This window comes from Chenopodium quinoa, unplaced genomic scaffold, assembly GCF_001683475.1.
Source record: "Chenopodium quinoa cultivar QQ74 unplaced genomic scaffold, ASM168347v1, whole genome shotgun sequence".
NCBI classification, from domain to species: domain Eukaryota; kingdom Viridiplantae; phylum Streptophyta; class Magnoliopsida; order Caryophyllales; family Amaranthaceae; genus Chenopodium; species Chenopodium quinoa.
Genome location: NW_018742817.1, coordinates 1777781 through 1801902, shown reverse-complemented (window position 1 = coordinate 1801902; position 24122 = coordinate 1777781). Strand labels below are relative to the sequence as shown.

At 38.1% G+C, this 24122-nt stretch overlaps 3 protein-coding genes across 3 annotated transcripts; all 3 read left to right on the top strand.

Moving 5' to 3' along the window:
• The first annotated feature begins 1734 nt into the window (after positions 1–1734).
• On the top strand, positions 1735–3670 carry LOC110725993. Its single transcript, XM_021905469.1, has 2 exons — positions 1735–3525; positions 3626–3670. Exons 1-2 carry the CDS (start codon positions 1735–1737, stop codon positions 3668–3670), a joined length of 1836 nt encoding a protein of 611 aa, XP_021761161.1.
• Positions 3671–5446: 1776 nt separating this feature from the next.
• On the top strand, positions 5447–6342 carry LOC110725992 (serine/threonine-protein phosphatase 7 long form homolog). Its single transcript, XM_021905468.1, has 2 exons — positions 5447–5847; positions 5932–6342. The coding sequence occupies exons 1-2, from the start codon at positions 5548–5550 to the stop codon at positions 6340–6342; spliced, it is 711 nt and encodes a 236-aa protein (XP_021761160.1). The 5' UTR covers positions 5447–5547.
• Positions 6343–7106: 764 nt separating this feature from the next.
• On the top strand, positions 7107–21973 carry LOC110725940 (probable ATP-dependent DNA helicase CHR12). Its single transcript, XM_021905408.1, has 12 exons — positions 7107–7775; positions 8235–8391; positions 9419–9483; positions 9766–9954; positions 10329–10478; positions 10644–11027; positions 12434–12693; positions 12797–13015; positions 14026–14233; positions 14317–14470; positions 19624–20226; positions 20741–21973. The coding sequence occupies exons 1-12, from the start codon at positions 7536–7538 to the stop codon at positions 21490–21492; spliced, it is 3381 nt and encodes a 1126-aa protein (XP_021761100.1). The 5' UTR covers positions 7107–7535; the 3' UTR covers positions 21493–21973.
• Positions 21974–24122: the final 2149 nt, after the last annotated feature.

The window sequence follows — 24122 nt, the reverse complement described above, 5'->3', positions numbered from 1 at the left end:
GTTAATACCATATGATTAGTGTTAATTGAATTAAAGTAACAGTTTGTTGGTAAAATTACACAAAATTTTTTTCTATAACATAAACTTTTTTTGTTTGTTGCATATAACTCGAACCATCCATTTTTGGCAAAAGTTGTACAAAATAAGTGACGAAAGTAGTAGAAGGTGTAGATATACAACTTATGAGTTATTACTTATGATTTTTGTACATCATATTAGGCTAGGTGAATTTGCACGAGTATATATAGTAATGCAATTCACTGTTACATTGTGGGCAAGAAGGATGCCTAAACATTAATGACAAAGAAAACAAGGTTTGAACAGTCACATTACATCGACTAATAAGCTACATCTTTAATAAATCAACTCTAACCTAAAATACTTTAAACTTTAAAATGTACGAGTATCAAATAAATCAACTCTAACCTAAAAAACTTGGTTTGTAATCCTCAATTTTGCTTGAATTTTTTTTGGATTTCAAATTAGGGTTTTATTTTTAAAAAAACAAAAACAGTTATACCAAAGACGCTGTCCCAGACAGCGTTTAACTCTGGAACTATAAACGCTATCTCAGACAGCGTTTAAGGTTATTAATGAAACGCTGTCTGAGACAACGTTTCCGTCGTTTTTTTTTCCCTCCAACAGCGTATTTCATTTCATTTCCTCCACCTTCATTCTCAAACCCCTTCTTTCCCAAACTCTAACTTAATCCCCCTCTCTCTCATACTTGTGCTCCTCCGTGTAAACCGCCGCCGGCGCCGCCACCTCCACCGTCGCCCGCCGTCACCTCCACCGTCGCCCTCCGTGTAGCCCACTATACACTCCCCTCACCCTGAAATAGGTATTCATTCAACTTTCTTTGTGTTTTAAATTCTAGGGTTTATGTTGGTGATTTCTAATTTTTTTGGAATTGGGTTAAAATGTTGATGAGGTTGAGTTGTTAGTGTTAAAAATGTTTAATTGTTAGTGTTGGTATTGTTGAATTATTAGTGTTGGTAATTGTTGAATTGTTAGTGTTGATAATGGTAGTGTTGATATTGTTAGTGTTGATAATAGTTTGGATAATGTTGAATTGTTGTTGTTGGTTTTGTTGAAAATTGTTGACAATGGTTGATAATTATTAGGTTTTGAACAATTGTAATTACCTACATTGTTGTGTAATAATGGTGATTTAGGGGTTCTTAGTAGTTAATTTGTAGAGTATGTAAAATTTTTTTGTTTGATTGTGGTGATTTAGGGATGATTTAACGGCTTTACGTAAAATTTGTTTTGGTTGTTATGTAGAATATGGCTGGACAAAATGTAGCGTTGTTATGTCGATGGGGAGGTGAAATTTTGTGTAATGGATCAAATGTGGAGTACAGTGGAGGGAATATGGACCTTATAACACTTGAACCGAACATGACTGTGACTAATCTGATGAATGAGGTTCACAGTTGTATTGGTTCAAACCCTATGACTGTTGAACTGAACCTTAAAATGAGGTGTGATACTGGTCATGGGGTGCAAGTGTTACCTGTCTCTACGAACAGACATTTGAAAGGTTTGAGGAGCATGGTAGGAATGAAGGGTTTTCCCAATGAGATATATGTAGAAACAGTGCCTATATGTACCCAACAAAGTACTCGGGCAGAACAACAAGCTACATATGTCTCTGATTACAACACCGCGTCCTTCCAAGAGCCCGCAAACCACATTCCATCGAATGCATATGGGATAGGTTCTTTCACTTGAATGATGCAAGATGACCAATTTCACTTGCCTTTTAGTTCTCATATAGCTTCACCAGTACATGCGGGGGGACGCGTGACAGTGTTCGGCCAGCCTGCTCCGTCGTCATCGAACACCGTGGCATCTTCGCCGATGCAATTGCATAGCTACTCTCCTATGCAAGGTGATGATGGTTCACCGTTTCGAGAAGAGCCAAATCATTTTGATGATGTTGTGAATAATGAATTGTCGGTGTATGATGTGTATGCGGAAATGGATGATGAGGACGAGAACGGAGAGGGGGATGATGAACCTACACAGGTGGAAGATGGTCAGTCGTTGGTTAGAACTCCCATACCTTGGTTCAGTGAGGTACCCGAGAACTATGAAGTTGATCAGTATTGGGCCGAATCGGGTAGCCACACCTCTTTTGTTCCCGGGGGAGAATTTGAGAAGGGAATTTATTTTGAGAGCAAGAAACTACTTCAAGAAATGGTGAAGATGTATTCTATTCAGAGGAATCAATTCTACACCACAGTGACCTCGAATGATGGTGTCCTATATCTGCGATGCAAGAAGAAATGTGGTTGGATGCTACGGGGTACCAAATCGAGTGAGCACTCACGTGGTTTTACCATAGTCACGTACAAAGGCCCGCATCGGGAGACATGTATCACTGAAGTACTATCTAATGATCACCCACACTTGGATTCGTTCGTAATAGCCGAGTATGTGAAGTCCTTTGTGCGGAAAGATCCTTCGTTGAAAGTGGAATTCATACAGGAACTGATCTCGAAGAAATTTCATTTCGATGTCCCGTATCGACGAGCGTGGTATGCCAAGGAGAAAGCTATAGCTGAGATATTTGGGGATTGGGAGAGTTCATATGGCAGACTTCCCCACTTCATGCAAGCACTCCTACGGTCGAACCCGGGAACATGTGTCGTATGGAAACACAAAGCTTTAGTGGATGGTGTATACTACAGCAACATGGAAGTGTTTGAACGAGTGTTTTGGGCCTTCGGTCCTTGTATCGATGGCTTTAAACATTGTATGCCTGTTATCTGTATCGATGGGACACACTTGTATGGGAAGTATAAAGGAACACTTTTGGTTGCTACGAGTGTTGATGCAAGCTTCCAAGTATTTCCTATTGCATTTGCGGTGGTTGAAGGGGAAAACACTTCCAGCTGGTCTTGGTTCCTAGGTTGTATTCGAGATCGTGTCACGCAACGGGATGGCCTTTGTGTTATTTCTGATCGGCATCCTGGGATCATTGCAGCAATGAATGATCCTAATGTTGGATTCACCCAGCCCCGAGCGTATCATAGGTTTTGTGTCCGCCACATAGCCTCTAACTTGAAGACTCACGTGCGAAGTAACGACATGAGAGACATGTTCAAGGCCGCTGCGTACCAAAGGCAAGAAAGAAAACTTCAAGCTGATCTGTGTTTCATTGGTGAGGCCAGTCCCAAGGCCATTGAGTACATTGCTCAAGTCCCGTTCCCTATGTGGTCTCTGTTTCACGACAGTGGTCGCAGGTATGGTATATGTACTACTAACTTCTCGGAGACATTCAACAATGTGCTGAAAGGAGCTCGGTTTCTACCGATTATGTCCCTTGTTGAGTTAACCTTCCACAAAGTTAACAAGTATTTCACTTTGAGAAGGGAGTCTTCTGAGGCTAGGTCTAATCAGGGACTTCCATACCCCCCAAAGGTCACTGCCATCCTCGAGAAGAACACCGCTAAAGTTTACCAAGTGACAACAGAGAGGGGAGAGAGAGTTGGTAATAAAGGAGGCCACAAGCATACGGTGAACTGGCAGTTTAGAACGTGTACGTGCAACAAACCGAAGATATTCCACCTCCCATGTTCTCATGTGCTAGCAGTCTGTGCTACATACTCACTATCAGAATGGCCTTGGGTGGACCCTTTGTTGCAGTCGGCCGCCTACATGAACACCTATGCACCACAGTTCTGGCCGATCCCCTGCGAGACAACCTGGGCACAGTGGGCACAGTACGTAGGCCCTAAACTCATTCCGGACGGCACAATGATACGTGGAAAAGGTCGTCCAAAGTCGAAGCGCATACGCAATGAGATGGATGACAGCAACCGGCCCCCAACCAAATGCAGCCGTTGTCACCAGCAAGGTCACAATCGCACTACTTGTCCATCTAGACCAACATAGGACCTAAGTGTATATGTGTTATTTGATATAGTAGTATGTAGTGGTGTTATTTTGATGAAACAGTTATAATTTTCTACATTATGTGTTATTGTGTTCAATTCGATGAATTTTATTTTGTACGTTGGATGTTCGAGATTTCCTGTTTATGCCTTTCAATCGAAATTAGTATTCAATATATTGTGTTAGTGTTTGGTGTGTAACGTTTTCAATGAACAGATATCATGGACGTACGGGATAGGACACCCGGACCTGTTGACCCTTCTGTCCTGACACTACAGGACACCCATCGGAGCGTCGACGTATGGAACCTGACGGTAATGATTCATCTTTAACGTTTTTGGATTCTTTGATGTACTATCTTTTGTTACTTATAAATGCTCCTGTGTTTTCAGGGTGACGTAGCGAAGCCACTACAGTGCAGGCACTACAAGACCCCTGGGTTGTCCATGATCGCTGCCTTGAGTACGTGACGTACGCTGGCTTTGGCGGTGTACATCGCTTGGGATTCAGGGAGATCGACCGACACCTTGTCACGGCGTTAGTGGAGAGATGGAGGCAGGAGACGCACTCCTTCCACCTACCAGTTGGGGCGGCGACTGTGACATTGCGGGACGTGGCAATACTGACGCGCCTTCCAGTACAGGGGACTGCGGTGACGGGATCATTTCTAGTCGATCCTGTTGGATTGGTTGTGCGGGTTCTCGGGGTGCAGCCGGGTCCCAACGATGTTAAGGGCTCCGCCTTGAGGACGGTCTGGTTACGAGATACTTTCAAGGGCTTGCCTGCGGACGCCGATGACGCCACAGTACAGAGATACGCTCGAGCGTACTTGTTCTTCCTCATATCCGGCGTGTTGTTCGGCAACAAGAGCGGGAGCCACTTGCAGCTTTTTTACCTACAGCTGTTAGACCACGACTGGGAGCATATCCTTGGATACAGCTGGGGTAGTGCCTCTTTGGCGGTGTTGTATCGCCAACTTTGCAGAGCCTCACGGAGTGGTGCGCTCGAGATTGGAGGACCTCTGTTTGAGCTTCAGGTATACTACGTATATTATCACAAGCGAATTATGCAATGAGTAATGTCATATTTAACATAGTTTTGTGTTTTGCTATTGAAGCTATGGGCTTGGGAGCACATCCACGTAGGAAGACCAGGTAGGCCTACTGTACATCGTCCGGGGCAGCAGGACCAGGATGACCAGTATGAGCCGTACATCGCTCCGCCTCGCCTCGCCCTGCAGCTGATGAGGCTTACGGTTGCAGGTTTGTAACAATTGTCATTTTTTTCCCATATACGATTTCATTTTGTACACATACTTACCAAATTTGTTGCCCCAGGTGGATGGTCCCCAGACTCACACAGGCACATGCGGCGATGGGTCTCCCATACTACCGAGACGCCCTTGATCGACTCACTGAGGATCAGGTACAAACTCTGAAGACATTTGTAATCATTTAGGTACTGTGTATACTGATTGTGGACTAACTTATTTAGGATGTGTTATTGCAGATCACATGGGATCCGTATGTACCGGAGTTGGTAGATGTCTTGCCTGTACATCTACTGGAGCATCAGGGAGAGTGGCGTGCCCGGGTCCCCCTGATCTGTTTCGAGGTTGTGGAGAGTCACCTACCTGACCGCGTCATGCGACAGTTCGGACTGCAGCAGCCTATTCCCCAGAACTGTGACACTGTCGTGCGCCTTCATGACATTGACCGTCGGGGAAAGACGGAGACAAACTGGGCACTGGAGCATTGGCAGTATCTTCAGCTATGGGAGCAACGGTTGGGTCATGTCGTTCAGGGTTATCCCATGCAGGGCGTTATGGATCATGACGATCCGTACATGGTGTGGTACAGGCTTATCACACGCCGTTTCATCAACCCCAGCTACACACCACCGTCCACCCATTACCACCCGGCACATGACGTCATTAGCGGATATGTGAGTTTCTTTTACTATACTTATCATCCTCATTTTTTAACTTTTTTAAATATCATGTACTTGACTGATCGATGATTACTACAGGCAGCGGATATGGTGGCGATGTATGATGCACTGTCCCTCGCCCTTACAAACGGACCCACCAGAGCCCAGGTTCAGCGGATGCGAGATATGTCCGCGACTTCCTTACGCAGACATGGTCACGGTCATCTCATCCAACAGCGGGACGGTGATGATGGTCACTCCATCCATTCGCGGTTCGACCCCGGCCAGAGTAGCAGTGGAGGTGATCCTACGTCGCACACAGAGGCAGAGGAGTACATCTTCCACAGTTCTGCACCCTTCAGAACCCAGGAGGACGCATCGTCCAGCCAGCTCACTCCCCCCCCCCCGCGCCGGAACCCATTCACCACCATTCACCATTACACTCGGTGTCGTCCAAGACGAAGGGACGACAGTGAGGCTAGGGAAGGGTTACACCAAATTGATGAGTAGTGAACGTATTGTATCATTGTTTTGTCCTTTTTCCTAGAATGCTGTATATAACGATTGCAGCGCATTATCAATACAAGCCATGCTGGTTGAATGAATCTGTTTGTGTTTTGAAGTTTTGTTTGCTTATTTATCCAAATCGGATTTATGTCAGTCAAAATAGATCCTTCAGGGCTAATGTACATTAAACAAACAGACATTTGGAATCCATAGTCGAAAATGGGGAAGAAAGGATAGCCCGTGGTGGTTAATGTGGTTGTTCATGGTGGTTTTAGTGTTGTTGGTTGTGGCGGGTGGTTATCGACGGTTGTTGAATGGTTGGGGCTGGTGGTGGAGCTGGTTGAAGTGTTGTTGGAGGTCAAAAGTGGTGGCAGATGGTGGTCGATGGTGGGGGTTGTTGGTGGATTGTGGTGGCAAGAATCATGGCAGGGGGTGGTGGGTGGGGGCAGAAGAAAGTGGCAGATCAGTGGCAAAAGGCTGATTCTGCTGCTGTTTTGCACACCAGCAGAGAAACGCTGTCCCAGACAGCGTTTTAGGTTGAAAATAAGACGCTGTCTGAGACAGCGTTTTAGGTACAAGGAAGTTTGTACATAAAGCGCTGTCTGGGACAGCGTCTTTCGTATAACTGTTTTTGTTTTTTAAAAACATTTTTATAAATAAAAGACAATTACAAAAATTTAAAAAAAAAAGGTCAACAACAAAGACGCTGTCCCAGACAGCGTTTTTAGGTTGATTTTTTTTTTTAAAAAAACGCAGGCATTAAACGCTGACCGAGACAACGTTTTAGCCTGGAAGCTTAGTTTGGTAAATACTTTTGCCACGCAACCATTTTGGTTAATATTTGCCAAAATTGGCTCACTTTGAAAAAACGTCCCTACACAAAGGGTATAAAAGCTAACCCTCGTCCGTGGCATTATCGCCACCCTCCAAGCAAATTCAACAATTATACGCACCTCACATAAGCAAAACCCAAAAAAATACCAAAAAAAAAAAAAAAAAAAACGAAACACACCAAAACGGCAAAACCCCAGACTCTGGCCTTTCTCTCTCTCTTCCCTCTCTCAGTTAATCAGAGCAAAATTGAGATTATACTAAGAGAGAGACTGATTTAAATCCCTTAAATTGGCGCAAATTTCTGATATAATTCATCAAATTAGCCGTTGAACAAGAAACCCTTTTGTTCATTCATTCCCGCCATGGTTACTCAGGTGGTTGAGGCCAATTCTTCAACCCCACCTCCTTCTTCTCTTGATCATGTTCAGAAAACCAAGACTTTGATTTGTGCTCTTAATCTTCTCTCTCGTGACATTCCTCTTCCTCCTGAAGTTTTCGCCTCGGTTTCTTCTATCTATCGCGGCAACGATGGTGATGTTGATGAGGGTGTTTCGCCTTCCGGTGATGCTCAATTGGGTGATTCTTCCTCTAAATCGAATAAAGTGAGGATTTTTTTTTATTTATTTATTGTTTTAGATTTATGATGAGTTTTGTTTGAATTTTGATTTTGTGGTGAATTTGGGGTGTTTTTTTTTTGTTGGAATTTTGTTTTTTTCTTGCTGATTTGATTGTTTAGGTGTTTGTTCTTTTGATTTTTCCGGGTTTTCTTTGATGGGTTTTGTTCAATTTGTGATTTTGATTGAATTTGAGCTGCTCTAGTTTTGAATTTTTCAGAATTTGGTTTCTTTGCTTGTATTGGAATTGTTGTTTTTTGCTTGATTGAATTGTTTAGTTGATATCTTTTTGGGATTCTTGAAATTTCTGATAATTTTTTATTTATGGTATTTAATTGGATTTTTGGGTATTAATATTTTGTTGGACATTGTTCTCCTAAGTTAATCTAAGCTGTTTGTTGTGTGCTTGCTGTTGTATTTGATTTGATTGGTAAAATTGGGTTGCAGGACGCATCTTGTATCTCTAGTTATGGGGATTTAATTATGGAATTTGAGGATGCTGTGGTTAAGCAACGACCGAAATGCATGTCCAGTAGCGCTCTGACAGAATTGAATGAGAGCCGTTTTCAGAGCCGGGTTGAGCATCGTTTGACTGAACTTGAAGGTTGGTGTATTTTATCATACTTTGTATCACTGTTAGGTTATGACCTGTTATTTGAGTTCTTTTCTGTTAGCTTTTGACTTGTTATTGAGTTGTTATTCATAAATAGTATATTGTGCTCTTTTATTCGTGAGTATGAACTGTGTGGCTTCATTGGGAGAATGCTTACTCAAGATTCTTGGAAGATGTTGAGCTTCAAAATCGGTCACATCTCACATGATTGGTTTAATATATGGGCCCGTAAAGTAATTTACTGTTCCCAATGGCTGTTCTTTCTGCCTGTGAAGATCCTCTTGCTGATGGAGAGACCATTAATTACTACTTTCAGTGTGATAAATAATTGTGCTAAATATATGTATCGTAAACTCAGCTGTGCTTGTTGAACTGGTGTTTGATTACTGATGACGAAAGGGTATTCTAAAGGATTTACTTTGTCCACATTGTGGTGCTTTCATGCATTTGCATGTAATAATCTTTGAAAGTATACATTTAGGGCTTGTAGTCCTTTAATTCTCAGCTGTCCGCTTTTCAAGCATCAGTAGCCCAATGTGTCTTCTTTTCTGGCAAGGTCACAATGTCTTAGGCATTGATGATTTAAGACAATGAATTGATGTATTATTGACTTTATTTACTAGCTCTGTGAATGTGAAATGGTACTTTTAAGTTTTAACTTTATTTTCTGGTGAAATGGGTTATCTTTAGTTGGAAGGAATTTCTTTTGTGTGGGGTATAACTCTGTTAACAAGGTATTTATACTTTTTTTAGGTAAAATTAGTGCTGATCCACAGTAAACCAGATTTTTGTGTGTTATGGACTGCAGTGATGCGTTTATTGTTTACTTTACTTGCATGGTTGAACTTGATGGGCTATATTAGGTTAATTTCGCTACTAAAATTGAATTTTTTATTAAATACCAAGTAAAGTTTCCCTTAAAGTTTGCTGATATGTTGCACTATCCATTTCATACCGTATGAGAATTTAATATGTTGATTATGCTCTCTATTTTACTAATTCTTTATTATAAAACCAGAGCTACCTTCAAGTAGAGGCGAGGATTTGCAATCAAAGTGCTTGCTTGAGCTTTATGGTTTCAAGGTAAATGCTATGCTATTTCTTTTGTGAGCTGTTTGGTTAAAGCCAATACAAAATTGGGGAAGTACCTACCTCCTGAGCTTATTGTATCAAATCTTGGCTACTTTATGAGCGTTATGACTAGCTTTTGAATCAAGAGCCAGGACTGTTAAGATCTCAGATGTCACTGAATTCTCTTGGGTTCTTTCAATTTTTTTTGTTTTTATAACCATTTGAATGTGTAGTCTATCCAATATTATATTTGAACTGGCTGGATAACATGCTCTGTTTTGTCTATTCAATCAGCTTGCAGATCTGCAAAGTAAGGTCCGTTCTGAAGTAAGTTCAGAGTATTGGCTGCGCCTCAAATGTGTGCATCCTGAAAAGCAGTTATTTGATTGGGGGATGGCGCGATTTCCCCGTCCTTATTATGGTGTAGGACACCCTTTTGCTAGAGATGCTGATGATCAATTGAGGAAAAAAAGAGATGCAGAGGTGATGTGATTACTATTTCTGTCTTACTCTATCCCCTCCTCTCTTACTTGAGTACATTCTTCATCCCCTTCACTTCTATATGTTTTGCGCTTAGTAGAGTTTCCATCTACTGCTTCAAAAAAGTTGTGCATGTGATAATGATTAGCTGACTAACATGTGAAATCAGAGGACAAAGGATTTAGTGAAGGTCTGATGAAAGCACACTATCTCCAAAAGGGAATAGGTTAAGGGTTGTTATGCATATTTTAGTTTCCTTAAAGGATGATTCAAATTTGAGTCGGAACTTTCTATTTCAAATTTAGTGTCATTGTTATGTTCAGAAGTAAGCTAATAGTTGGTGTATAATATTGATTTGGTGAACTGTGTAATTGCAGAGATTATCCAGATTTGAAGAAGAGGAGAAGAACTTTGTGGAGACTAGAAAAAGGAAATTTTTTGCAGATTTGCTCAATGCAGCTCGTGAGTTCCAGTTACAAGTTGGTTCTATTTCAAAACGCCGGAAACAGAGGAACGACGGGGTCATGGTATTTTTTGTTTTTCCATTTGCTGTCAATTTTCTGCGACTTTGATAGCTGTAAAATTTTTTGAAAAAGTGAGGGAAAGGGGAAGGGGAAGGGCCAGGGCCAGGGAATAGAGAATGTGGAGGCATTATTTAGTATAAGATATTTTCTGAATCATTGATTTTCTAGGCGTGGCATGGAAGGCAAAGGCAACGCGCTACAAGGCAAGAGAAAATGAGGATGGATGCTCTCAAAAAAGATGACCAGGAAGCATACATGAAAATGGTCGAGGAGAGCAAAAATGAGAGATTAACTATGCTTCTAGGAAAAACAAATGATCTCCTTGTTTCTCTTGGAGCTGCAGTTCAACGACAAAAAGATGCAGAACATTTTGATGGCATTGAGCCATTAGATGAGTCTGATGTTGATATTCAAGAATTAGATGTCTCGAAAGATGGAACTCCTATCCCTGATGAAGATATTGATGCAAGCGAAGAAGATTTTGGCAAGGCAGGCAGTTTACTTGATGGTCAGAAGAAGTATAATTCAGCTGTCCACTCCATTCAGGAAAAGGTAAACAAGTTTGGAATTTGGAGATGGGTCTTTGGGATCATAATAATATTTACTTAATGTTCTATTGCTAATTTAATTATATCAAAAATGAAATTAATGATCGAAAATCTATGAAGTCATGCTGTCACTGCTTTGATCATAGTTGTTTGGTGTCTATCCTTGGAGGTGGAAAATGGCACCTTTAACTGTTCCAGGCCAGAAATCTATTAATAATCTTTTGGACCACTTTCTTGGCATTGCTTTGGCTTGTGGCAATTATGTGGTAGGGGGATATCTCTCCCTTTTGTAAAATTTTATTTTATTTATTTATTTATTAATTTTTTTCATTTTTTTTACTATGTATTTTAATTTTCAATAGGGAAGCTTATCATCAATTATATGGAGCACTTATGTTAAATTATAATAACTATTCTTGTGATTAAAAAGATTGCCTAAATGCAAGCTGAACACCGAGCTCTGCTTCCAAGTATTACAACAAGAATGCCACGAACATAGCAGAAGCAGTTGTGATCAGTATGTTATTTTAAATCCCTGCTTTAGAGAACACCCATTTGGCTCTAGATACTCTGCACTTTGCCATTCTTTTTTTCTTGGCCACTGATATGAAGCAGAACAAGTCTAGAATCATATACTTGACCAAAACTTCAGATCTTAGTTGATATTCCTCCCTTTGACAGTATGGCTGCAAACACATTGCTGCCTGAGCTTCCCTTGCAGGATTCTCTGTAATCGTATTAGCTTTTATTGTGGCATTCTTGTCCACGAGGCACAAGCTGAGCAAGCTGACTACCTTTTCCTTAAATTATTGAAAGGAAGCTTGAGCAGCTGGTTGGATCAAACAAAATGATTTGATATTTAACAGTTCTTATTTTCTTCTAGAACTCTACAGTAGTACCTGAAATCAGATCTACCTTTGAGGCAAACACCTGAGCCATGGAATTTACCATCTAATTTAATACCAAAGTGCACACCTTTTTCCGGGCAACTATAGCAGTTTTCTCAAAAAAAAAAAAAAAAAAAAAAAAAAGCCTTGTTTGGTCACAAGTAAAAACGTTTAGATTGCACAATCATTTGCGAAACTCTATGAACTGCAGTCTCTCTTCTGTGACTAGAGGCTGTTGAATCACTTATTCTGATATTAGAATTTGAGGCAGGTTAGCCAGATTCCATCTGCTTATATGAAGTAATATATGTGTGGTTTATGACTTGAAAGTATTAACACAGCACACTGTAGTTGACCGTTAGACTGTTGCTCCCTACATTATTGCTTTATTAATTTTGAAGATGATTGCATAGAAGTTTTAAAGGTTATGTTGTACCCTGAGCATGACCGATGCAGTATGGAAATTCTTTGCTAATACTTTAAAAACAAATTTTATAAATAAGGCTTGTGCAATTTTCTACAGGTAACAGAGCAACCATCAATGCTTCAAGGTGGAGAGCTTAGACCATATCAGTTAGAGGGTCTCCAGTGGATGCTTTCATTGTTCAACAACAATCTGAATGGAATATTAGCAGATGAGATGGGATTAGGGAAAACTATTCAAACCATTGCTTTAATTGCATACCTATTGGAGGTAAAAGGCGTGGGTGGGCCTCATTTAATTGTAGCACCGAAGGCTGTTTTACCTAATTGGGTTCATGAATTCCAAACATGGGTTCCCGGGTATATAATTTCTGCTTAGTTTCTGCTATGTCATTTCCTAAATTTCATATTCCACAGTACTTATAGTCAATTGATTTTTAAATATAATTTCTTTTTGATTTAGTATTGTTGCTGTCCTCTATGATGGGCGACAAGAGACTAGGAAAGCAATCAGGGAAGAATACTTTGCTGAGGAAAAGTTCTGTGTGATGATTACTCATTATGACCTTATCATGAGAGATAAGCAATACCTCAAGAAAATTCACTGGTATTACATGATCATTGATGAAGGGCATCGATTAAAAAATCATGAGTGTGCTCTTGCGCGGATTCTCGTCTCAGAGTATGTTTTTTACTTATTCTTCTCACTGTCTTGCTCTTCCAAATTTCTATATGCATCAATAAAATATAACAAATGAAGTGCTGGATGAACTTATTGTGTGTTTTATTTTTTATTTTTTTTTATTGATGACAAGTGATAGTCTCCATGTTACCATTGAATTTCTTTTCTTTTTTTTTTTCAATTTTTCTCTAGAGAAAAATTGTACAGTAGTAAATGATAGAACTTGAATTTTTGTTGAAGTAGGAGCTAGTGAGTTACCATGACCTTGTAAGAATGTGTGCTCAATTATGGTTGGATGCTGTACATTAGTGTTAATGTCTGCAACTATTTCACGTTAATTCTAAATATCCCTGGGCATAGTGTCCTTGACCTATGGTCATCACATATGAATTTGAGTGTGGGTAACAATATCCTATAATTGGACATGGATGTGGGGACTCGATATTCATAAAAAATATTCTTGATTTTAGAAGAATTTCTGCACGTGAATTTCACATTACAAATACATACAGACATTTCAAGCTCACTTGTTTCCTAGTTCTTGTTCAAACTTTCTCAAGCCCTTTGTAAACACATTCAATTTATCACATCATTTCCTCCTCTTTCCCTCTGAAGACTTTTTTTTATTCAAACATGTGATTTAGTATCATTGGTCTGGTTGAAAGTTGAAGTGTTGAGTAAGGATTACATACCCTTGTCAGAGTGTCAAATGTCCGACATGAGTGTTTGAGACAAGATGAAGAATCAGAGTAACCTTATTATTAATTTATTCTCCTCTATTATGTTTGTCTGCATTTTGTTAAACTTGCCCTTTATGTAAGTCATGTGGCTTTATGAAATCGTGCTTGTATTTTGGACTTGAGCTTGCAGAGATGTTCTGTTATAATGAATCTGTGATCACTCTTGGTGAATGTGATAATTCAGAGTGCTACTTACCTTTTGCCTACTTTTGCTAATTGGTATTCATTATTGAATTTTCCTCACTTAATGCAATTTTTATATATATCCAGATATAGGATTCGGCGCAGACTTTTGCTGACTGGGACTCCAATACAGAACAGCCTCCAGGAGTTGTGGGCCCTGCTCAATTTCCTTCTTCCCCACATTTTTAATTCTGTTGTAAATTTTGCAGAGTGGTTTAATGCGCCATTTTCTGAACGATCTGAAGTTGCACTTACAGATGAAGAACAGCTATTGGTCATTCGACGGTTGCATCATGTGAGTGCCCATTCATCCTTCTAGCCTATGTCCTATTTCATAACACCATGATTTGTTTTGCTCATTAAATTTTCTGTGGTTAGGTTATAAGGCCATTTATTCTCAGAAGGAAGAAAGATGAAGTGGAGAAATATTTACCTGGGAAGACGCAGGTCATATTGAAATGTGACTTGTCTGCATGGCAGAAAATTTATTATCAACAAGTTACAGACATGGGAAGAGTAGGCATGGATTCAGGTATTCTATTGATTCCTTAAATTCTAGCATTTCTTTGCAGTGAGCCTGCTATATATTTGATCCAATGAAATTTTTTTACGCAGTTGCTAGTATGGTGTGCTTTAATATTTTTTGGTTTGATAGAATTTTTTCAGATGCTTCTCTCCTGTAGAAATTAATGCAGGATAAGATGGGCTGGGATATAGTCTACGGAGGGAACTTACATTGGAGGTTTAATTGTTAATAGTTTTATGCCGAAGATTTTTAGAGCTATATAGCAATGTGGTTACATACTTTTGTCCGCTTTCATCTCATCAAATTCCTGTCTTTGTTCCAAATTTTGCGGATGTCCTTATGACAATTCTTATTAGCTGACCCCAAATCATTTTGGGACTAAGGCTTTGTTTTTGTATTATAGCGGTATGGTTACATTTTCTTTTTCCTGTAGATATTTAATGGTTCCTTGAATATCGGCTTTCCTTTGATAATACATAATGCACTCTCTCTCTCTCTCTGAACATTCAGATGTGTAATGCTGAACTTTGGACAAAGAAGTAACTTTTTAATTACACATTTTTGCATGAATTATAAGCTGCTCCAGTACTCTTGGGTTGGGGATGGAAGAGCCATAGCTTGGGAGTATAGAACAAAGCCAAGCCCATATAACAGATCTAGGAAGAGCCATAGCTAGGGAGTATAGAACAAAGCTGCTCCATGTCATTCCCAGTGGTTTTTGACCCAGATCTAGGAAGAGCCATAGCTTGGGAGTATGATGGTTTCCTTACCTCCACACTTTGTCTTTTATTATAAAAACTTTCTGAATAGGTATCTACACAGACACACACAACACACGACACACAACAGAGAATACACACACACACACACACACTGGTCCCTCTCCAGTCTCCATTTCAACCCAGTAGGTTTTTTAATCCACCAGTGCAACTATTGTCAAAACAATGAAGCCTTTATCCACCGAAGATAGTGCAACACCTAGAATGTAAAAACAATGCAGCCTTAATGACTCGGATCACTGTGACAGCCATGCACTAGTCTTCATATAACAGTTCTTATTATACCTTAATTACTATAGATGTCTTATCAGATTCAGTTATCTTATCATCTAAAAACTAACAAGATTTATTTTATCTAGTTATATTTATATCGAGAGATTTTTCGAATTCCCTATAATTACTTGTCTCAGTTCTTGCTCCTTGTTAGGAAAACTAGTGTAACACACCGCACAACAAACCGTGGTAGGATAGTCATTAAGGAACAAAGGGAGTATATGACAAACAATAGTAATTATGAGGCAGTATTGTGGATTCATATCTTGAATTCAAGAGAGTATAATGAAATCAATCAATCAAACATACATTTAACTTAAATGACAATTCCCTCGATATTGGTTTTAGGATAATTATCTATATTGTCTAATTACAATTCTGATTGGTTGAGAGTGAGGGATACTTAGTTGGTTAGTGCTTCCCATCACCCGCCTTTGTGGCTCTCTAAACACTTAAAAGAAAAAAATTCCGATAGTTTAAAAATACAAAGTATTTGCTTCCTTTATTACACATTACTTGCAAGTTTTGGAATTCGTTATAATATTGTGAATCACAACTTAAAAACTTGCAAAAAAATGTGGGATAAATGAAGTACTATTGTATGAAACTAATCCCGAAACCCAAATTAAATCTTACTTAGGATATGTGACAAGTAAAACATAGATTCGATTAAGCAAGAATCAATATCATATATATGTACCACAATAATTATCGGATCTCTGGCAATGTATTTATTATGATAAGTAAGTATGTATGTATTGGAACTATTACAAAAGTAACAAGTGAACTTAATAATGACATATAAGCAAAATAATCTTGAATGATGATATTAGAATTCAGGATTACCCGATTTAACAATCACCACAATAATATTATTGCTTCATGGCACGTATTAAAGAGAAATACTATACCTTTGAAATTTCTAAAGATTAATAAGAAAAATTGTGTAAAACGATGATCGTAATCAGCTAATAGTCATTGATATTCGATTAGAACCTATTTTAGCAGAAACGAGAAATAGGAATTTTGTTTCTGCATTTGCTTTAACAAATATATATAAAAAAAATTATAGATTTCTTTTCATTTTATTCCTCTTAGTTGTAGCACGTAGGTATTAATATTCTACTACTTAAATTAATAATGGTAATACTCCTCCGGTTTTTTTGCTCTACTTACTTTCCATATTAGTCCCTTTTTTTTTGTTGTACTGACTTTGCTGTATTCTATTTTGAGCTTACCCTATTTACCATCTTACCCTTTAACTCCATATTAATTACACATTTACACCTTTCCACACTATCTTTTTAATCTATTCATTTTTTTCTTACATTCACCTACCTTTGTACACTCTATCTTATTTTATCCTACTTTATCTTATTCCCACTCACCTTCTTCTAGCATTTTCTTAATTTGCTTATCTATATTAAATGAGTAGAAGAACATAAAAAACAGTGGGAGTACTTATTACTATTATTGTTGAACTTATTGTAGCAACAACAATAACAATTATTGTCATTATATCAATGACACACAACAATGGCAAGTCATAATTGGAAATACAAATTTTTTAGAACATAATTTTGACTGTATTTATAACAAGAAAATGAAAATTGTTTCCAAACCTAGCTTCGTCTTTCATTTTTTAAGTTGAAAAGAATAAAGCCTTAGTCCAAATGCAATTGTATTTACTTTTGCTTATTTAAAAAAATAATTAGCTACACTTTGGACATTTAGATGAAAATTATGTCAACCATACAGTTTAGATTATATAGACAAATTGATTGGAATAAAGGTTAGTAGCATATTAAAAGGCGATATCCACATCACACATAAGTAGTTGATTATAATTAAGAGGGTAATAGCATCTAGGATGGAATTTTTCTGTTAATAGTATGTGTGAGGAAGAACTGGGATCTTCTCCTATTAACATAAATCTGCTACCAACTCTTAACTTCTTTAAATTTTTTGTAAATGTCTCTAAAGCGAGTGGGTGCACTAGAGGTAGATATAGCTTTGTTGCTTGTGTGGCATAACTTATGTCGTATTGCCATGATGACTTAGACTGTCACCATCAACTCCCCCCCCCCCCCCCCCCTTCTATGAAGATTAAAAAATCTCATGAGTTTTCCCCGCCATTAAATGAATGATTTTATACTTTTCTCCTAATATCAACTTGGTTGCTCTTGTTGCCTCATAACTCGTATATGGGGTGTTACACTTCATATTGGACCAATACTGCGCATAATTTTTATTAATGGCCATGTCTGACACTTTGACACTTGCCCTTTTCAAAGTCCAAGTAACATAGTTTTTTGGGAAAGCTTTTTGATATAGTCTCTACTCTAGTTCAGATCTTTTTTATTTTTGCCTTTGTAGCTATTTAGTTTTAACCAAAAGAACCCATACCTTTATGCGGGCTTTAAGAGATTGGGCTTGGATTATATGTTTACAGCCACAAGGAGAAAGAAGTTGCCCTCATACCCTTTTAGCTGCTGATTGGGGGTGTTTTTTTGAACAATGATAAGGACACGAAATGGAAAGAATGAAATAATGCATTATTGAAGCTGAGTAATCTAGGAAAATTTTCAATAACTTGAAGGCAGATTAATGACAATCCTTGTGTTTTAGATATGCATTTGATGTGATCCTTATATATTTGCTTGGGTTTGTTTTCTCCTCGCCTCTCAGCAAGGTATGTAATCGCCTTATAACATCCTTGTTGTGAGCCAACTTATAACATCCTTTTTGAGAAAAGCAAGCTGTGATGATTTTATAGATTTACTATGTGGGAACAGTCAAAGTCACTACTTGTGTGTGCAAGATTAATAATAAAGCTGACAACTTTGTTTGCCACCCTTAAAAAATGTGATTTATTTATTTTATTTTATTTTATTTTTATTATTAACTTTAGATACCCAATATTCGCATTAGTATAGAAAAGAAAGGACCAGCAGATATTGGTTCCAGACCTGGAAGTATTAATTGCTCAAGAAAGAGGTTAATTATTACATGACTGAATTAGTTATTTTGTATTAGGACCAGATTAGTATACCGTTGTATCTGAGTTTAAAACTGAAGTATTTTTTCAATTGCTCCCAGACATTGTTCTGCTTGTGCTCATGGGTGTTGGTCCTTTCTCATCTTTTCTCTCCTTCCAGTGATGGTGGAACTGTGGAAGTGGAGGTGGGAATTTGTATAGCTTAGCTTTGTTAGAATTCTTATGCTAGGTGTATATCCAGCGTGAGGGAAAAAGAAATGAACTTATGGCATATGTAAGGGTTGGAAAAAAAGGGGTTATGAAAACTGAGGATCGAGACCTCATTGAGCACAAGATTTGAGCGGTTAATGGAGAGGACCAAACTCATGTGGATGTCTCTTGATTTAGTGGGCACTTAATTTGTGCTGTTTAACTGCTAAACCATGTTAGTATAATTTATCCCACTGCTCTTGTGTTAGTATCTTTGATCTTTATTACTTCGCTTATATATTTTTGGTGGTGTGTGTTTGAAGACAGTTTGACTCTCTGGACCAGTTTGTCTACTACTGATAATCTGATAACTTGCAAATGTTCCTGTGTCTTTCTTATGTAATACTTTAACATTATCTCCATACTTAAAGGCATGGCATCTACTTATAGTGGTTGTGTTGGATGTACAGAACTTCTTTATTTGCAAACAGGATATTTTATGGCCTAAGAAGGAAATTTAGTACCATTAAAAAAGGGTAAAAATGAATGCATTCAGACCTTTAATACAGTTGATAATAATCCCAAAGGTTGAAACTGCCCTGCTATACAACGTAAGTAGAAATGAGTGCATATATATATATATATATGCCTCAAGTTTCGTTTCACTAGGTATTAGGGTATTGATGAAAAGGAACCCAATTGTCCAAAACGTAATGACCGGTGCAAAATATTCCATCTGTACAACAAATACATGTATGCTTGCCTTTGGTATGGAGATTATGATTTGCTGTTAAGTATGAGTTCAAGATTTGTAGTTGTTGTGATTTACTTTGTTGTTATTGGTGTTATTTTTGTTGTCGTCTTTATCATTGTCGTAGTGCCTTTTGGATGATCATTAAATCTATAATTGAATGTTGCAGAGCGAGGGAAATCAAAGGGCCTACAAAATCTGTCAATGCAGTTAAGGAAGTGCTGCAACCACCCTTACTTGTTCTTGCCAGAGTATAATATATGGCATAGCGATGAGATAGTGAGAGCATCAGGAAAATTCGAGCTACTTGATCGACTGCTTCCTAAACTGGCTAGATCTGGACATAGAGTTCTCTTGTTTTCACAAATGACTCGTCTCTTGGATATTCTTGAAGTTTATCTTAGAATGCGTGAGCACAGGTTCCTTCGACTTGATGGCTCATCAAAAACTGATGAAAGAGGGACTTTACTTAAAGAATTCAACGCTCCAGATTCTCCATATTTCATCTTTCTTCTCAGTACTCGCGCAGGAGGTCTGGGTTTAAACTTACAGACTGCAGATACTGTAATTATATTCGACAGTGATTGGAACCCCCAGATGGACCAACAGGCTGAGGATCGGGCCCATCGTATTGGTCAGAAGAAAGAGGTGAGAGTTTTCGTGTTGGTTAGTGTTGGATCTATAGAAGAGGTAATTTTGGAACGCGCAAAACAGAAAATGGGCATAGATGCCAAGGTAATTCAGGCCGGGCTCTTCAATACAACATCAACAGGTATGCTGCCATCTCTCTCTAATTTTTTTTCCCTTTCTTATTGGAGCCTCAAGCATATTTCCGTAATTTGATTTTTTAATAAAAAAAACTGGCATTGCTGTCGTTGTCCTGCATTCTTGTGCGTTGTGCCTACCATCTGAGTAATTTGTATTATAGTGTTTTCCATGAAATTTCAATACATTTTATACATATATTGAACTTATGAAGATAATGGAATTCTCCCCTTTCTTTATGTTCAAGGGTGGAAGTATGAGAAGTGGATAATATATTTCTGTGATAGAGACCCAGCAATTCTTGAAGCATCTTTCCTTTTCTTTTACCTCTCATTTCTTTTGCACATGTGCTATCCATCCCCTGCCTCTATATCTGTTGTTGTCAAGGGATTGACTGAATGCAGTTTATGTTTAACTCATGACTCTTGAGACGCTTGATTTATTTATGGCTCTTCATCTATTGTATTGTACCTTTTGTAGTCAAGTACATGCCATGTGAAAATTTTATTTGGTTCATGCAGCTCAGGACAGGAAGGAGATGTTGGAAGTGATTATGCGTAGAGGAACAAGCGCGCTTGGAACAGATATTCCGAGTGAGAGAGAGATCAACCGGTTGGCAGCTCGAACAGATGAAGAGTTCTGGCTATTTGAGAAAATGGATGAAGAGAGAAGGCAAAAGGAAAACTACAGACCTCGTCTTATGGAAGACCATGAGGTGCCTGAATGGGTGTACACTGTTAACACTGATGCCTCTGAGCGAAGCAAAGGTTTTGATCATGAAGTGGGCAAAATAACAGGTAAGCGGAAGAGAAAAGAGGTGATTTATGCTGACACCATCAGCGACCTACGATGGGTAAAAGCTGTAGAGAATGGAGAAGACTTGCCCTCAGCTATTAACAAGAAGAAGAGGAAGGAAGCTGCTTCCTCTGAGAACTTGAACTCGCCAAACAATAATCATGGAGCAATTGAAAAGGTATATGATCTTGGGGATGATGATATCACTAGTTTCAGTGATGGAAAGAGTGAAGAATTTCCTCATCCTTCCCCTCGGAAGATGAGGATGAATGGGCTGAACTTTGGAACACCCGAACATGAAGATGATGGCGGATATGGATATGAAAATGGAAGTGGAAGTGGAAGTGACGCTTGGAATTTGACATGGAAGACCCATAAAAAAAAGAGATCAAGTATTAATGTTTTGGGATCTTCAACCTCTATGTCTGAATCTTGTAGGGGTCAGAATTCTAGTGGCCGAGGAAACCGATGGAGTTGATTTATTTAGTTTCTGCCCTTCCATCGTCCCCTTGGAGGCAGTTTAATAGTTGATTGGTTTTCACCTGGGGATTTCTTTAGGATTGTGGTTGAGACATTTGATGGCATTGAAAAAGCTGAAAGGAGAGGATCGATACTAATGGCCTTCTATCAACCCCTGATGAGCATTGACGAAGGTTGAGAAGTGTATCTAAGCTGTTGCACCTGGGGACTTCTTCTGGGCTGGGATTGGATGATCGGCTTATATTTTGCTGTGATTAGTTGTTATTAGGCTCTATTTAGCGATTAATTGTGAAGCTTCCTATCATTATGAAAATCTAAGTAGCACTATATTATGCTACATGTAAAAATTAAGAGAATTTTCCTTAGTTTTGGTGGTAGATCTTATTATCTCTAAACTTCAGCTTAGGGTGAAATCGAGTTTTAAGTTAGAGGTTGCCAAAACGTGGTACAATGCTATAGCATGGTGCTCCTTTCTTTTTTTTTTTTTTTTTTTTTTTTTTTTAAGTTTACCTATGCTCCTTTCTTAAGCATAGGTAAACTTTGATAATATTTCAATTAACAAACTAATAAATGTTTATAAACATTAATTATCCCTACAAAGTAGAATTGAGCTTGCTTATTTGTTTGGAAACAGTTACTTTGTTATTTAGGATAAGGAGGATCAAACCCTCAACCTCTTATAAAAGCAAAACTAATTTACAATTTAAACTAACTACCAAGTATGTTGTTAATATATATAAAAAATTTTACGTAAAAAAATTTATATAAGTGCAAACCACAAAGTTCAATTAAAAAAAATATACTTTAAAAAAAATGAAAAAATGTCAAAAATAATATAAAATTTGAGCAATCCGTCAAAAACAAGTGAACAGATTATATGAAAGTATTATTTTTTTTTAAAACTATTAAACAACTTTATAAGATAAATAAAAAATTTAATCGGCTAAATAGGCCGTAGGTAAAATAACTTGTTTAAAGCGGATATCCTTTAAAGTTTGTATTATTTAAAAATAATTAAAAGATTGTCTTGTTTTTAGCGGACTGCTTAAATTTAGTATTATTTTTGGCAATTTTTCAAAAAAAAAAAAATCAATTTTAGTTTGACAATAACAATTTAAAAAGCCGTTAAAACACTAACTAGTTGATGTAATCAATTACAGTTTATGTTACAATATGGACTCTTGGTCTGTTGGATTTGGAAAAGAATCTTCAAGTATTCCAATTACTTTGTGTCCTTAGATGGAAAATTGGTAACTATACTAGTGTTCTATTCTTGATAACTGTTGCTCTTCTGAAAACTTAATTACTATGCTTAATTTAGAAAATTCGAATTTCGGTCAAAACTGAGGCGGGTTAAAAGGGTAACTTTTATTTGAACATACCCGACTTATCGTAATTCAATCCAAATTCCTCTTCATTGAACTTTTCAATTATTCACTTAAAATTATATTTCGCTTTCCGTTTCATTATTGCCAATTACGGAGTAGTTTTTACTCGTATTGTCCTAATCACTATAAACTAAATGTACTAATATTTCATATTTAGCTATTTGTAAATTCCCCTAAAAAAAAATGCTATTTGTAAATTGGCAAGGAGAGACAACTTTGTTACCTATTAGACAAGTATTTGTGTTTATGATAGAATATAAAACATATTTATGGGCCTCAACCATCAGCTTAAGCTTTTGGTTGAATTGGTCCTCTAACATGATATTAGACCTCTCTAATTTCTAGAGTTTTTTTTTTTTTCATCGATCTTGGTTAGTTCCTTTTAATTCAGCATATTACTTGTTTGTTTGAGAAATTTAGGCTTCGAATTGATTTTTTTTCCAGATTATTTTTATTGCAAATTCGATTTAATTTGCTCATAATTAGGGCTCACAAACCCTAATTAATTTTGGTTTAAGTTTGGTTGTACTGCGCATTATTGTGTGGTGCTGAGTTATTGCTTATGTTTTGGTGCGCAATGTTGGCGTGCTATTGCTGTGTGGTGCGTGCTGCTGCCTGTGAGGGGGAGTGCGTGCAGTCCAGCGTTGTGTGGTTTGTGCGTTGCATAGTGGTGTGTGGTGCGTGTGTTTTGCTGCTGTGTGTATTGCGAAGCAGTGGTGTGTGGTGCTACCAATTGTAATACTGCAGTTTGTGGTTTTGTGTGGCGTGTTGCTGCTCTAGTGCGTGCTGCCCGTGTGTAGTGCGTAGATGTAGTGTGTGGCGTGCTGATGTGGTGTGTGCTGCTACGAGTGTTCGTGGTAGTGTGGTACTGCGATTTGTTACTTGGTGCTGCGTTTTATTGATTGCGTGGTGCTACATTTTGTTGCTTGGTGTAGTGTTGTACTACGCTGCTGTTGTGTTCAGTTGGGTGCTGCAAGGTGTGTGTAGTGCTCGTTGGTGCTCTCGCTACTATGTGTGCGTGACTTTGTTTCCTCCAAGGCTGAACAAGTTTTTTTTTGTGGTTTGCAATTTGTTTGCTACTTTTCTTTTGGTTGAAAGTTGGGTGATTATTTATTTTCTTTAATTACCTATAATCGTGGATTGCAACATTGGGTTGGTGTCATAGTTTGGTATTTTGTTGCTTCAATCCTCTGCCATATTATATTGTGGTTTGCAGCTCGTTTTTTTTTTTTTTTTTTTT